Source organism: Molothrus aeneus, chromosome 2 (genome assembly GCF_037042795.1).
Source record: "Molothrus aeneus isolate 106 chromosome 2, BPBGC_Maene_1.0, whole genome shotgun sequence".
Classification (NCBI taxonomy): Eukaryota; Metazoa; Chordata; class Aves; order Passeriformes; family Icteridae; genus Molothrus; species Molothrus aeneus.
Window position 1 is genome coordinate 34,671,617 of NC_089647.1, and position 16,350 is coordinate 34,687,966.

General features: G+C 36.6%; 1 protein-coding gene across 1 annotated transcript in view; it reads left to right on the plus strand.

The window, feature by feature from the left end:
• Positions 1–16,350, plus strand: part of TMEM135 (transmembrane protein 135) — a 156,627-nt gene that overhangs the window by 7,712 nt on the left and 132,565 nt on the right. Inside the window, exons 2-3 of the mRNA XM_066570322.1 lie at positions 2,576–2,703; positions 8,119–8,211. Of these exons, the coding sequence (XP_066426419.1) occupies positions 2,576–2,703; positions 8,119–8,211 (221 nt within the window). The remainder of the gene's footprint in view (positions 1–2,575; positions 2,704–8,118; positions 8,212–16,350) is intronic.

A 16,350-nucleotide genomic window follows, 5' to 3' on the forward strand; every position in this document is an offset into this window, starting at 1 on the left:
AAAAAGGACTTGAGTAATGATATTCCACAAACTGAGGTATCATGAAACTGGTAGACTGATTTTTTTATAATTACATTTTTTATGTTGGAGAGTCAAAATGCATTTGTGTGAATTCTACAGTTAATGCTAGAAAATATTTTTCCTGTCTGTTTCTTTATTAATACTGACCAGGTTTTTTTTTTCAATGCATCTGTTAGCATCTTTGTGGAGATTATTATTTTGCCAAAGAAGTACCCACTGGATGTCCTGATGCCCTCTCTTTCCATTCTTTCTGCTATTGACATCCACTGCTAAGCCTTGACCAGTGCATTTATTGTAAGAATTTAGTTTTCATCACAATGTCCTCCCAGCTGACTTGAGTGAAGCGTATCCCAGTGGGAGCCATGAACTGCTGCATTCTGACATCAGATTTCATAACCTTTCTGCGCTTTATTAATACTTTTCTGAAATCTGTGGCACTGATAGGGACAGCAAAATGGTATCCTGAAATATCTGGTATTTTTTCCATGTAATTACATCACTGGCAGTAGAAGAGTAGAAGAACTCTGTAGTCTGCTCCTGCCTGCTTTTAGCCCTACACAATATTTAGCTTCATTGGTGTCTATAAAGCAGTTAGAACATTTAAGCCTTTATAAACTTTTTATTTTTTTGGTGTGTGTGTGTGCATGAAGCTCTATTGCTCTCACACATATTTCTCTTTCAATTAGTGTGAGCAATTTTCTTTGGAATGGTTTGTGTGTTATGGTTTCTGGTTCTTTTCTGTTTTTCATTTGGGAGTAGCATAGTGAAGAGAAGGGAAACCAGAAATTTATATTAATCTAAAACTTCTTGGAGACATTACAAAAATAAGTTTTTGAATTTGATTTGACATTAATTTATAAGATACCAATCTTTCTGTGTTGCACTTCTTACACTTTGGTCTGAGGGAGCAAGGCTTCACGCTTTGGTGTAAGGGCTGTGTTCTTAAAACAAAAAAATTGTTATTTTGTTCCAATGTTCATGTGCTTCCTACAATATGCTAGAAATAGCTGAGTGGGTTGCAACTAGTTTTCTGGCATTTAGACTACATTAAGACTTTGCTTCAGCAGAAAAATTATCTGGGTTGCATTATTGCCTAATCCATTATGCTCAAAGCAATCTTGATACTTGATTAAGTAATGTGTAAATCTCTTTTCAGAGGTCTGTTCACGCATGGATTTTCTCTTAATCCTTAGTGCAAGCTTCATTTTGGAATTAAAATTTTGGCAGAACTTTCCCGTGGTTAGTTTTAGTGGAATCTTCAGCCCATCTTGGATTCTAAAACATCTACTTGCTATTCAGTGGACAGTGTTTGGTAAGAATATCTCCCTCTCACAACCAAGCCTTTGAGATGTGCTGGCAGTATGGATTTGACAGGACGTCTTTCTTTCTTCTTATCAGCACTAGCAATATGAAGCTTGCTCTGTTTCTCTAAGCATTGACCAAAAACTCCATTCAGTTTTGAGACTCCCGGGGAGATCAATGCAGCTAAAGATAGTTGCTGTATTGCATTAGAGATCAATCTTACAGATGATAATCCTAGTAGAATGAAAAATTGTCTCATGGTGCACTCAAAGTATACTTTCATGGAGTCAGAAGAGCGCATAGGCTGAAGGGACCTTGGGAGGCCCTGAGGTTGCTTGAGGACTTTTCTAGTTAAGTTTCAAGGGTCTCCAGGGGTGGAGAGTCCACAATCATTTTCAGCAACCTCCTCCAATATTCAGCCACCCTGAAATGAAAACTTTTTTTCTTTAGGTCTAACCAGAATTTCCCATACTTGTTCTTGTCTGTTGCCTCTTGTCTTAGCCCTGGGTACCTCTGAGGCAAGCCTGGTTTGCTACATCTTCCTGTTAGCTAATTGCAGAATTTCTGTGGACAAAAAAAAGTTTGAAGACCTTTAGTGTTTGAGTCATTAAATAAGTTATTCTTTATAATACCTGGGGCATACATTAAACTGAACAAAAAGGATGTTTATTCTTTAGATTGAGCCTGTTTTCTGCTATAGGCAGTTTTTTAGGTAATATACCAATTCTGTGAAATATGTCAGGAATGTGTTGTTCTCCCAGCAGATCATGAACATTTCTTGAGGACTTGCAGTTATTTAATTGAAGCATAAAACCTTTAAAAATACATCACCACTTCACAGGCACAGTGTAAGGCGTGTATTTGGATTACTTTAGTGATATTCTAACCATAATTGTGTGATTGTCCAATTGTCTCAAAGATAGAACTCTGTAGATATATCAACATCTTAAAAGTTTTGATACCTGGCAGACAATGTTTCTGACAATTATAGCCAGTGTTAACAAGGTAATAAAATTCCTCCTATACTTCCCATTTCATATTGCTTGATGTATTTCCTGGTATAAATATTGTAATGGCTGGAACAGGTTCAAAGCAAATCTTTGTGGTATTGTCCATAAAGTTTAATAGGCTTTGTTTTACTACTTAAGTGGGTATACCTCATTTTCTGTTTTTCTATTTCTTTATGATGTGCAAAGAGTGCCTAACTGAATTAAAGTCTGTCCTCCATTTTTTTTCTTCCCTTCTTTCTCAGGTTGCAGCTATTCTCAGGAAACGAAAACTTGACTATTATTTGTACAAACTGCTACCTGAGATCTTACAGTCAACTTCCTTTCTGACAGCAAATGGGACCTTGTATATTGCTTGCTTTTGCATTCTAAGGTTGGTATACCATCCTAAAAATGAAATGTAATAAAGCTATTTTTGTGCAACTTTTCAATTTGTATAATAATTTTTCTCTTTTTCTAACCGACTTGTTTGTAGAGCTTTGAAATAAGAAAAGCTACAGCAATTATCTTGATTTCTGATTTTACCATTTGATTATGAAACTTTACTTTTAAAAAATTTCTTTATTCTCATTTTCATAATCTTCTAAATGAGTAAACAAGTCAAGGGATCCACTTTGCTTCTTTTTCTCTGTTTTATAGATTCAAAATACATTGCTGCACAAAATTCAGATAATTCCTAGAGGGGAGTTAAAAAGGCCTAATCTGTCTTTCATAGAAATAATTGATGTAATTTGGTATTGGTTTCTATTTTCCTCATGCAGAGGCTATGGTAACTTTTAATTATACTGAACTTTATCCAGTCATCCAAGTTTGTACTTTTCCTTATGATCATAAATGAACGAAATCCCAGCACAGCCTCTGGGATTCTGTAAGATATAGACTTGCTCTGAAAAATGAGCATAAAAGGCATCTCTGTATTCTGTTTCCAGCATATATTTCAAGTAACTGTGAAATAGCATAATTAATAATTAAATTTGCTTTTTATTAATATGATTATGCATTTATTGTAAGAGATGTTACATGTAGACATGTAAATCCTACAGGAGCTATGAACGTTTGAAAGTTAAGTCACAGCATACTCTCCAGCCCCTCTAAAAGATAAACCCCTTATGCCCTACTTCTAAATCTGTTCAGAGGCCTCTCAACTTCCCTTCAAAGATGGAGGAGAAGGTAGAGAAGAAGAGGAGCTGGCTGAGGAGCCATGGAATGCTTTTCAAGTAAATAATTCTCAAAGTTCAAAGTGCATCTATAAGTAATGAGCTCTAAAGAATATGATGTTTTCTAGCAATCTAGGTTTTATTAATATTGATTCATCTTTATTCCTCTGAACTACAGAGTGCTGTTCCTTATTCTACCATGTATTTGCCTGTAAATCTGCAGTGCTTTATTCCAATGCTGTAGTTAAATGTTATTCTCTAAATTAAGCCGCTATGGTTTTAAGTTGTATGGTTTCAGCAGTTCCTCTTATAGAGGATATTAGCCATCTAACAGATCCATGACCCTGCTTGTGCTGGTCAGTGAAGTAGGTAAGAGATTAGTGTCTTGCTCTGGCATGGCATCGGTTTCACCTATGTGGGCATAGCAGTTCAAGCTGTTCTGACCTCCAGAACAGCATGGCCAGATGCAGACTGGGTAATGGAAATGCTGCCTAGCCCACGTGCCCTCCAAGTCTCCTCGAAGCACTGTTTGGGTTGACCTAGGTCAGAACCATGTAAAGGACAATCCCAATGATTGTCACATTCCAAAAATGTGACAAGAAACACATGTAAGTGCTTACCCTGCCATTTATACAGCTGTACTGCCCAGTAACCAACCAGCATCTTGGGAGGTGTACGTGCTTTTTCTCTTGCAAAGGGATGCCCCTGAGGAGTAAACAGCTGCAGCAGAATCCTTGCTGGCAGAGTCTCTGCACACTGCCCACCACCTGCAATTGCAGGACTTGCAACTAAAAAGTTGTTGGCTAGAGTGCTGATTGAAACTGGTGAACTGAAATCACTAATAGAGGCAAAACAAGTATTTAAGGCAGCTATGGTAATGGTGCCTGTTGAAGTACGTGAATGTCCAGTTATAGTGATAATTTTGCAGCTTTTCTGTCCAAAATGAAATTCAGAGTCTCAGCAATTGAGTGATTAGGGTATTTAAGAGCTATTAAATTACATTTCAGAAAACAATAGATAACATGATTGTTATCCATGTTATGTGTCAGAGAAGAAATACTTTCCAAACTTATATCCTTTGAAGAATGAGTACATACCTGGTGATGATCTACGTGGTGCATTTTCCATGTATTCCCAGGTGCCTGTGACAAGAATGCTTGCTCGGACTCATCAAGAAAAAAATCTGTCTTCCAGGAATTAGTAAATGATTAGCAAGTAGTTAATATATGTGAAACAAAACAAGGTATAAATAATTGGTTTCCATAGTAGAAATAAATTGGCAGTGAAGTTCCTGTTATGTTGTTTGTTTTGGAATACCTAAGGAATCTAGAGGAGGGGCTGACTACTTGTATGAGAGATTGCGTGAGATTATTTAGGGTACAGAAATCTAAAACTGAGTCTCATCCATTTCAGAAAAATCTATTGATTAAAATCACTTATGAAATTTGATGAAGTGCAAAGTAAAAAAGCAGGTCTGTCCTTATTCAGGGATGGGCTTTAAACTAGCTGCTATTTATCAGGAAGGTGTTTGAGGGTTGTTATGGGTAGGTTCTTTGAACAAGTCACTTCAGCACTTGAATATGGTCAAGGAGCTGACTGAGTGGTGTTTGGAGAAAAAATGAGACTGCACCAGGAAGCTGAATGAGTACATGACACCTTTACAAACTGAGCTCACTATGCCTTTTTAAGAGTTTCTCCTAAGTTCATAATGTTGAAAAGTCATTCACTTGAAATGTACTTAATATCTTGTATTTAATATACTTGTCTTGCAGCTTGAGTCATATAAGCTTGCTTCTCTCACCTGTTCTTGGGTGGTTGATGGAGGATGGAGTCCTTTATTTTTAACCAATTTGTGTCTTTTTAATGTTTATGTTTTCTTATTGTTTTAATTGAAATTGTATTATTCTTTGAACTTACTGCTGTGCGATACAGTGTACTTCCTTCAGTAGCCCTGAGGGCAAGAGTCATGGTATGTGATTATCTAGGCCAGAAACATTCTAAACCATCAAAGAAATACCAGTACCTCTATTTCTGCATAACTGGCCTGAGTATTTCTGGAGTTGATATGCAACCATGGAAAGAGATTGTTTAAAGCTGTGAAGATCTAGATGCTCTCCATCTGGTTCTAGATAGTGATGAGAGATTGGATGTGATAGATTGGTACTATAGGATATATGCTGCAGTTTTTAAATCTGTTTTTGCTTGAAAGGTATATTCTAGCAACAGCAGTAACTCAGAAGCAGCATTGTCCAGCAAGCCTCATGCAGTTGATTGCTCTTGCCCTCCTGGAGTTCTAGACCAAAGCAATGGAGTAAGGGTTTATAGCTGGACATGTTAACTCAGATTCATGGTAGTTTCTTCCTTTCAGCTAGGAAAAACTACCAAAATTGAAATGGATGAAAATTCTCAAGGATGTAAACTTTAGGCAAGAATGTGGAATTAAAATTATTCCAGGCATTGTTTAATACTCTTACAATTTCACAGGTGGGTAAAATGTCAAAAATACCTAAATCCAATGTCAGCAATGACTTAGGAAGTGGGTAGATGTTCTTGTTTTAGAAGAGATTGCCAAGCTAACTTGACTGACTTCCTTTTAGTTTCTATTTTTTTTGTGTGGTGAATTAGGGTCTGTGTACAGGCTGCTCTGTTGGCAGAGCAGTGGGGTGTTGATCTCTGTGAAGGATGTGTGACAGTCCAGCTGGGGGTTGTAATCCCTTCCACTGGTGAGATCCAGCAGACTACATCTGTCTGGGCTTCAGATGGAAGTGCTGGGTTCCTGTGTTGACAGGCATTGCATCTATTAAATGAAAGGTGTGATTTTTAGGTTTATGGTTCAATTACATGTAAAACTTTGCAAAGACATGGTTCTGTTAGTCTATCAACTAGAGTAATTAAGTTTGTCCATATACAAGTTGTAGATTGAGGAATTAGGTGCATGATCTGAAAGAACTCCTCATTCTTACTCCAATTTCTATCCATAGAACATGTGAAAATAACCATGCAAGTAATAACAAAACCTAATTTTCATTTACTTTAGGAGAAGTTTAAATGTTTCAGTTAGTGACTGTACATTTTTATTTCCACTGGACTTTATTATGTAAAATGTGTTACTGTTGTTTCTGAAATCTTGTCAAACCAAACATGCAAGCATTTGTAAAAGGATTCTAAACCATGCCAAAAGAACAAATTACTGTTTCTTTCCCACAGAAAAGGCATTTGTTCTGTTATTTAACAGGTGTGTCTGGTAAGATGTGTTCATACTTATTAAGATGCTTAAAATGACTTCCCTGAAACTTCATACAGTAATTACTTTCTGAGAGAGTCCTAATAATGAACTTCAGCTCCTGCAGCATTTGGCATTGTCACCCTGAGAAATTATCCTTTTGCAGCCGTGGGAATGAGCAGTGTGTGTAATTGCCATTACATCACTTACTGCTGATACACTGGCTCTTTTTTCACTTAGGAACATAAGCTGGCATTGCTTGCTGGTAATGTTATTTTTGCAGAAGTATGAGATGAGGCTGCTCATGCCTTTGACGGCAAGACTGAAAGTGAGCTAATCAGATGGTGTTGATTAATTGTCTTGGTTCTTTCTTCTGTCTTGTCAATGTGAAATTTTGTCTAAGAAAGTGTCCTCTTATACTGTGTGTTTGCCATTTTATTTGTTTATTTTGTTTGCTGTGTTTTTAGAAGGGTAGACTCCATTGTAGTGCTTTGTTTTCTCACTGATAGTGCTTGTCAGCTGAGCAGCATTGGTATAATTGAAGTGTGTTTATTATCATGCTACCAAATGTCACAACTTTGACTCGTTTGCCTATGATTGCCTGAATAAGTTTGAAGGTGCAGGTATCCTCAGCAGACCAAACATGGTGGGTGACATTGTGTCTGGCATGCAGTTTGGCTTTCTTCCTTTAATAATGACCAATTTATAGAAAGATTTTCTTGGATATTGCCATTTGTGTAACTTTTTTTTTTTTCAATTCTTACTGTTGAAGGAATTTTGGTAGTTGAAATTGTGTGACCTCTAAAAAGAAATCCAGATCTAGCTGCCAAAAATGAGAGCTTACCCAGCTTAATAGGACTGGGAATTCACTGTTGCATCCACTTGTAATGTAGAGACGGATTCCTTGGCTTACTGTAAATGTGCATTTTCCTGTTTTTAGCATCAGTGGATTGTCTGTTTGGAGTGTGGCATGTATTATAATTATTTGATTTGATTTCACCTGACTGCATCACTTGTTGCACAAGGCAGATCTTCCTGAACATCCTACTTGTATTTGGACAAGTAGCAAAGAGATGAGTGGCTATAAGGTCTTTTAGAAGATTTTTTTGGAATTAGTATCTGCAACTTTTCAATAATATGTGTTGGAAGACACTGATTTCCTGGAAGTAGCCACTTAAATGAAATGAATACATTAATGAAGTGTTTCAGGTATTTATGAAGCACTTTGGCAAGTCTTCTGAGAATTCTCAAATGGTAAAAATACAACAATTAATATTTATTACTAGGTACAGATTAATGTAAGAAGACAAAATTCATAAATCATTCGTAATTTTGTAATACAGATAAAATACAGTGTGGTGCATGAATGTTCCATTTGCATGTAATATGTGTCTAAATACTTTTTCAGGAAGATACTTGGAAAATTCTACTTTTGGTCTCCTGGCTTTGGTGCAGCTTTACCTGCTTCTTACATGGCTATTCTCATTGAAAGGAAAAGCAGGTAGGATTTGTGTTTATGGATTTTCAGCTTAATATAATAATGTTTCTTGTTTTGGTTGTTTGATAATTGACATTTGACAGTTCAATGGGGTTATTTCTGAGTGCTGGAAATACAGTTCATCTGAAATAGTGTTTTTTTGCAACCTTAAATTTAAATCTAGAAAGGTACAGTGAGAAAACACTTTACGAACATTCAGTTTCCTGTTTGTGGTTTGTTTTGTTTAGTGTGCTTTTGCATTGCTCAGAATTGCCTGATAAAACTTGGTTGCTTAGGGCTCCCTAATAAAACTTTCGTTTTGTTCTTGTTTGTTTTTTAAAATATAATTTGAGCAATGTTTGTAATTAGTCACAAAGAAGGAGAATGCTGATGACTTGAGTTAACAACTTGACATTGGTTAAGATGGAGGAATTACAGGATGTTGTGGAGAAAATTGTGGGCGAATTGAAATAACTCAGATTGGATGAAATGTAGTGGTACAGAAAGCAAAGCCTTTCACTTAAGGCAAGGTGCTGAAGTTCATCTGTCAGAGGTAAGTTCATTATGAAAGTATTAAGAGGGGGAAGAAAACTCTAAGTAATCCAAGGATAGCCCAAAGCTGCCATTTGTAATGTGCCCAGGAAGATGACAGATGAAATCCTGGCTTGTAAGGTTTTATTGTTGGAAATTCAATTTATGTTGGTAGCTTGTATAAATAGTGTCAGTTACAATACTTTCTTAATTTACTGTGGAGTGAGATGCTTTAGGCGTCTGGTTAGTAAGTTTAATTTAAGGAAGACAAGGTAAAAGAAGGGTAAAGGAAAAGATTACACTTTTTAAAAAGATAGTGAAGGAGGTAGTTCACGTGGTGTGAATGCACTTTGGATTGCTGTGGATGTCTGAAAATTCCATAAGCAGTCATTTAAAAATAATGGCAAATATGTATCATGTTGTTGTTGACTCACTGTCAGGCCCCATTCCCGAACTTCAGCTGTGGAGTAAGCAAATCCTGTGCCAAGTTTTCTGTATGTCAAAGTTCTATCCTTTTAAAAGAATGCGTTAGAGCCATTGTTTTTGAAGATTTAGGACATGTAAGAGTTTCTGGAAGTATGGGAGCACTTCTAAATCACTTTGTTTAATGGAATTGTAGAGAAAATAATCGTAATTAAGTTACCAAATAATCATAATCAAGTAACCAAATTTGTTAATTATCTTTTTCATGTCCTCTCTAGCTGACTGATTTTCATCTTGCAGTAATTACTTTTAAGAGATTGGATACATTTTAGTAGAACTTTATCTAGTTACTTAGGCTCCAGCATTGCTGTTGGCATCAGAGTATCATTTTGGGGTGAGGGCAAATGTATTTTCTCCCTTTTATCAGTGGTAACACAGGCTTAACTTTTCCTACAGACTTGTTACAATGTGAGGCTTTTCTGTGCCTGACCTGTAATATTTCTAGGTAACATTAAAGAGGAAGAAATCAGGCTGGTTGTCAGTCTGTGACCTTCTTGTACCTTTCAGAATATTTGTGAGTGGAGAGTTGAAACTGCTTATGAGGCGAAACCTGTACAAGGTTTTTGTATAACAGCAAAACAACTATGAGAAAGTTGCAAAGCTATGCTTTTTAAGAGTAACAGAAAGAGTAGGCAAACAAATTTTATATTAAATGGGTTTTTCTAGACTTGTTTGTGGCAATGTATGGAAGCTGTGACATGTGAACAGGATTCTATTTAGCATCTGAAATTTGAAAGAAATAGAAGTTGAAATAGATGTATGTGGAACAGACAAAAGTATATTGGTACAGCATGTATGCAATGAATGATGCTAGAATACTTAATTTCTGTACGGTTATTCCCCTTTCTGTCAGAATCCATGATGTGTGACCTAAGATATTTTGTCTAAAAATTCACATTATGTTGGATCAGTTAAAGGAAAGAAGGAAATCTTGGTATTGCAGTATAACACATATATGAAAATGTGGAGTCATTGTTCGTAACGAAAGCAATTGTTAAAGGATGTCAAGAGATATTTTAAAGTTAGGGTTTTTTTAAAATATGAAGTTGTTTGGTATGTTCTCAGATGGCAACTATGTATAATGTGCAAAATGCTGCTGCTGACAGTGAAATACGACTTTCTGATTTCACATCTGTTTGCCTGTTAGCTTCTGTTACAGGCAAAATCAAATTTTAATAGACTCAGAGTCCCTTAGGAAACTGATGTTTCACATGGAGACACAGGCATTTTCAGTTATCTGCTGAACAGCTTAGAACAAATTGTAGTGAAAAATCAGGGAAGTGGGAAAAAGTCCTGATTTGAGTTCATAAACCTATCTCTAGCCCTTCAAATTGCTACTAGCAGCTGGCAGCAACATTGAACTTAATCACTTAATCTCTTCCCAAGTGGATACCCTATTTTAAGTACCTCACTGGCATTTGCTTGTGCAGTGTCCTTGTCAGTCCTGAACTTGGGAACAGCAGGCTTATAAATCAGATTTTCTTCCAAGTGTCACTGTTCATGTGTGCCAGCCTTGTAGTATGTAATTCATATGGAAGAATGGGAAAAAGAGATTGATAGCTTGGCTAGGCACATTATAATCCTGAGCAGGAACATGGTTTCTAATGTGTGACAGAATTAGTTTGATTGTAGATTTTATCTCTGTTATCTATAATTACAGATTTGCGGGACACTGGCAATGAGGAGGGGAGGTGACATTGCATAGAAACTTCAAACAGACCCAGGAAATGCTCTGCACTATATTATGCTCCTGCAGGTCTATAAAGATAAAAATGGCACGTTAATATGTCCATGTGCATTCTATGTGATGACCATAAAATATAGTTGTCCTGTCTATGAAAGCTAGTTTATCAGGATCTGTGGAAAGGGCCAAGGAATAAAAACACTTCTTAACCTTTTTTTGTATATGTATCCATAAATGTTCTGTGAGATTATTGAAAGAGAACTGGTCACATTATTATGATTAAGTAATGTTTTGATAAAAATTATTTCTTAGATAAGAGTTGGATTTGGATACAGAAACATGGAGATTATGAATCTGCACATTGCAAACACATATTCTATGCCTTTCGTCCCTTACTCCACTAGGAGGAACTTAGAATTTTTCCCTTTTTCTAGTGCTCTCAAGCTTTGTGTATTACCTTCTAGGGTTAGGAGGAAGCATTTTTACTGGCTCTAATTTGTTTTAATTGTCAATATTTTTGTCATTCTTTATGTTTATATTGTCATAATAGCTATGGATATATAATAATAAGCAAGCAAGCTTCTAATAGGTGTAGTTGCATGATTATACTTAAAAGAATATAATGTTCTTTGCAGATTCACCTGTTTTACATCTTCTATTAAAGAAAAGTGTGCAATTGTTTCATCACCGAATTCAGTTTTGTAGTATTAGACATTAAAGGCTGTGTTAATGTCTCCTCAAAAATAGAGATGATTCAGTTCCTTTAATTTCATTGAGTTTCCTTAGGAAATTATTGCATTTGTTTTATTAACTTTTGTATGGAGTTGTTTAACCATACAACCCTTGTTGGCTCCTATAGGAGGTGTTTCCAACTGGTGATCAGAAGCAATTTTATTTATAATTTTTTAAAAAGCATATTTTGCTTATGTCTTTTGGCTTCTGTTTGTAATTCCAAGTTACAGTCTCCTGTCATTTCTTTCAACATCTATTAAATGATATCATCAAGAATTGAACATACAGTAAGGAGGAGATATGCGCTTGGAGGGAAAGACGTGGCACTGCCTCGTTCTACAAGTACTGAAACTGTTAGAAAGCAAGGAAGTAACTGAATATACTTGTTAAAATTGTTGTGAATCAAGCTGTTGAAATGTGATTTGAGACTTGGCTGAAGCCAGCCTGTTACTGGAAATCTGATTAGATCAGTTGTACCTTGCTGACTTCTAAAGAAGTACCATAGCTTGGTGGAGAGCCTTTATTTAAGTCCTCTGTGACTGCTATCTAGGAAAAAATTGTGTTCTCTAAGTGTTTGGTAAATGCACTGATATTTCAAAACCATTTTAAGTTGTGTTTTGCTAGTAGCAAAATGGCAAACTTCATTTTATTGGACTCTTGCTCAAGAAATCATGCATTAATGAATTTCAAGAACTATAAAGATTTAAGAGGGGACACAATTCCAGTTTTAATTAAATTAATTGTCTTGCTGCCTGGCTGTTTGGGAATTTTTCTCCCTGCCTTTTGTAACTAATTAAGCTAGAGAAAGTTTTAACTACAGCCACCTAAAATTTCTGTGGCATTTGTGAAGGGACACTTGGGGGTTGCCCCTGCTCCTCCCTTAGGCTGCGTTAGTGTTTACATACTGGCTGTTAACATTATAGCGGCGCCTGTCTCGTCGCTACAGTTACAACTCTGTCACTGATGGTATTATAAAACTTGGGATTTAGGGCTTTTATAATTTGGTTGTAAAATCGTGCTCTGGGCAAGTATTTGTAATATGTTTTTAGTTGAAAACTTTGGGTGTTTTTCATAAAAAAAAATCAGTGTGCTGGACTCTTAGAAAAATATTTAAAGCACATGCATTTAAAAAGTAAAGCAGTGCAACAGTGTGTATTATTAAAGAGATCTGTATATACACACATATATTTAGTGTTCTTGGAAAGAAGGTATTACTATGTATTGCTTGGAAAAGTGACAGGAACATTTGTGTGAGAACAATGTGGAATTTTTACACTGCATGTTTGTTCTGATGAAACATTCAGTGCTGTTAGGATTATTTGCTTGCCATAGCTGCCATTAGTCTAAACACATTATAAAGGAGGAATATGGCAGCACTGTAATCATTAAAAGTACACACTGTAAAGAAATACATGAATTTTGTAACTTTGTAACATTCAAATACAGATTTGTTGATGTATATTTCTTTATAGTAGTGTAGTATATTTAGACTTGAGGTAGTATAAACTCCTTTCTCAAAAATGTTTTGTGGTTATTCAGTTTGATATGTTTTAGGGAAACAGATAAATCACCATTTTGGTGGGGTGAGTAATCAAAACAAATGAACAAACTCTTTTAACACAGCAAGTGTTTTTGCAAGCTTTAATTGTACTTGATACAGGTAAGAAATTGAGAAAGCAAGCCATGTGAGGAGTGATTTTTTCCATATTCTTTGTATTGTAGTGAAAAAACTCTGGAGTTTGGATCACTGACATGAGTATTTTGTGGTGTAATTTGATAAAGAGACCTAGCAGGGAAACAATTTTTTTGGAATTGTACTCCTCTAGAGTGATTATGGGTGTGGAATATGTAGCCAGGCTGTAGAAGTTACTGGGAAAGGTTTCTGTTTGTAAACCAAAATATGTTAAATTTCATCATACTTCAGCAACTGCCTTGGTAAAAGCCAGTGTTTGAGGATTTATGTTTTTATTGTAACAGTGCATAAACATTTGAAAATGTTTTGCTGCATGCTTGGAGGGCTGCTACTGTTCTGTAGTTCTAGAACCATCTCATAAAATGTTTTGGATTGGAAGGGACCTAAAAGCTTGTCTAGTTCCAACACCCCTGAGATGGACATGGACACTTCCACAAAAACAGATTGCTTTAAGTTATCAGAAGAAAGGAAAACTGATCATTCAAGGCTGGGAGTGCAGAAGTCAATCTGAAAGGTGCTGTGATGGAGACAACATTGTGAATGGCAGGTAGCTCAGGATAGGCAGCTCTTGAGATATTTTTCATGGAAAAACCTGAGATAGGCTAGTATTTTAAGCTAGAAGAATTGGTGCTCTCTCTAAGGTATATCCCTGGCAGTCATAACTTTGTTGATATATTCAGAGAGTTTTCTGTTTGCCTTACTATTGTTGAATCATGTATTAATTCTAGAAACAGTTTCTGGTGTTTTTTTAACTGTTCAGTTAAATCAATATTAATAAAGTCAGTTTTTAAGAACTGTCTTTTCTAAGTGCGGGAGCAGGCAATTGCAGCATGTTGTAAGTCCAGCAAGTGGGCCAGAAGACCAGTTTGGCTGAACAGTGAACTCCTCGTGGAGCTCAAGAAGAAAAGGAAACTGTGTGATCTCTGGAAGCACGGTCAGGCATCATAGAAGGAGTACAGAGCTGTGGTTCGCATATGCAGGGGGAAGATTTGAAAGGTTAAACTCAATTAGAGTTGAAACTGGTCAGTGCTGTATCTGACAACAGGGAAAGGCTTTTCAAAGTAAATTAATAGCAAGGAAAATTCTAAAGAAAACACATTGATACTTGTTGAAGGTGATTGCCTGACTAATAGAGATGTAGAAAGAGCAAAGTCTGTTTTTTGCTTCCATCTTTAATAACATTGATAGGCTGCTCAGTTCTTTGATTTGGAGTACAATCCACTTGCAGACACTGAAATTGTAAGGAGCCAGTTGTATCAGCTGGATGTTCACAAGTCCATGGTGCCTGATGGGATTCATGCCAGAGTTCTGAAGGAGCTATTGGGTGTTGCAACAGGACCTCTCTGAGTGTTACTCTATGTACAGGAAGGGTCTGAGGGAAGACCCAATAAGCTATAGACCTGTTGGTCTAACCTCAGTTTATTCTGAAGATTATTCTGGGTAATATTGAAAGGCATTTAAAGGAACATCATGATCACCAGGCACAGTTAATGTGAGTTCACAAAGTGCAAGTCCTGTTTAACTTATTTGATGTCCTTCTGTGACCAGGTCACCCATCTAGTGGATGAGGGAAAGGCTGTCATTTAAATTGTAGCCATATTGTGAGGCTGTCCTGTGTGAAGGAAGAGGATGTCCTCTGTGGGTCATAGAAAGATGCTGTGTTACTGGCATGGTATAAACTGTCTGCTCCATTTGTAAAAGTAGCTGCAGAGTAAAATTTGCTTCATTTATATGAACTGAGGAAACCACTTGGTTTACTGTGTGAGAAAGATCTTCTCTCCTGTATGGTGTTCATAATTATTCCTACAGTAAGTCTGTCCTTCATTCCTGCCCTTTATTCCTTGTGATTCTGTGTATGCACATAATATATGGGTATAATCCTTATACTTCTGGGTAAAAGAAATGGTTGCACTCATCACTTGGACTTTCCTAACTATCTGAAATATGTATTTCTATTTCATACCGGTCATTTCTTTCCCACCAGTTGCACGATTCACCATTCTGTGTCTCATTACTGTCTAGATAACTGTCGTAAACTAGATTTCATCCACTTGAGATAGCAAAAGTTTGGCAAGGCAAATTCTTTACATATGAACAGAGCAAGAAGATTTATTGGGAATCAGTGACTACGGTTCCATACATGTGTAGTCAGTCAGTCCAGGTTATAAGTGATCCAGGATTCTGAAAAACTTTACTGTTTCTGTATGAGTATTCAGCAACCAAGTTTAACATTTAGGTTGCAGCATTTGAATGCTGTAAAAATTTGGTTCAGCTTTCTTGTGTGGTAACTGAAGTCTTGCACAAGATGAAGAGCAGAAGAGCAGCTACAGCTTTATAGCTGACAATTCATTTTCAAGCATAACACAGGCAGACAGGGAAGAATACTGGAAGATCCCATGTGAAATATATACCTGTGATTCTGGAGACACTGCAGAATGCATTGCAGCTTCTGGATGAGTCTGTAGAGACTGAGTTTATTTTCTCTCTGGTTTGTTAGAGTCAGGGCTGAGATGGATCATGCAGGACTATTTGGTTGCAATTGCTCAGTGGCCTCTACATCTCTTGAGTTTCAGAAGGATTTACCAGCATCGGCTCAGCACCAGCCATGTGGCTGCTTCATGAATGTAAAGACATCTTGGGCAGCACCCATTAAACTCTGGCCTGCTCTATCAGTGCACATGGGGCCAGCCTGGGTGAATAAAGGGCAGTACTAAGGTCAAGCAGCAAGCTCTGATAGATCCCAGGTGGCTGTGCAGATGCCTTCCTGTCTTTCTGCATGGCTCCATGAGTAACTTAGACTTGATTATAGTTAAAGTTTGATTTTTAAAAATCATTTCAAGAACCACTTTTGGCAAATCTGTTTCTAAAATGTTTACTTTGTAGGCTGAAAACTTAAGTAAAAATGATTTAGTCATCTGCAGAGCAGTATAATTTTGTACTCTTTGTTTTTCATCACTAACCACACCAAAATTTGTAAAACTTACAGTCCTGTTGAAATGCTGACAGATAAAATGTTAAAATTCAGACTGCTGCTGAACGT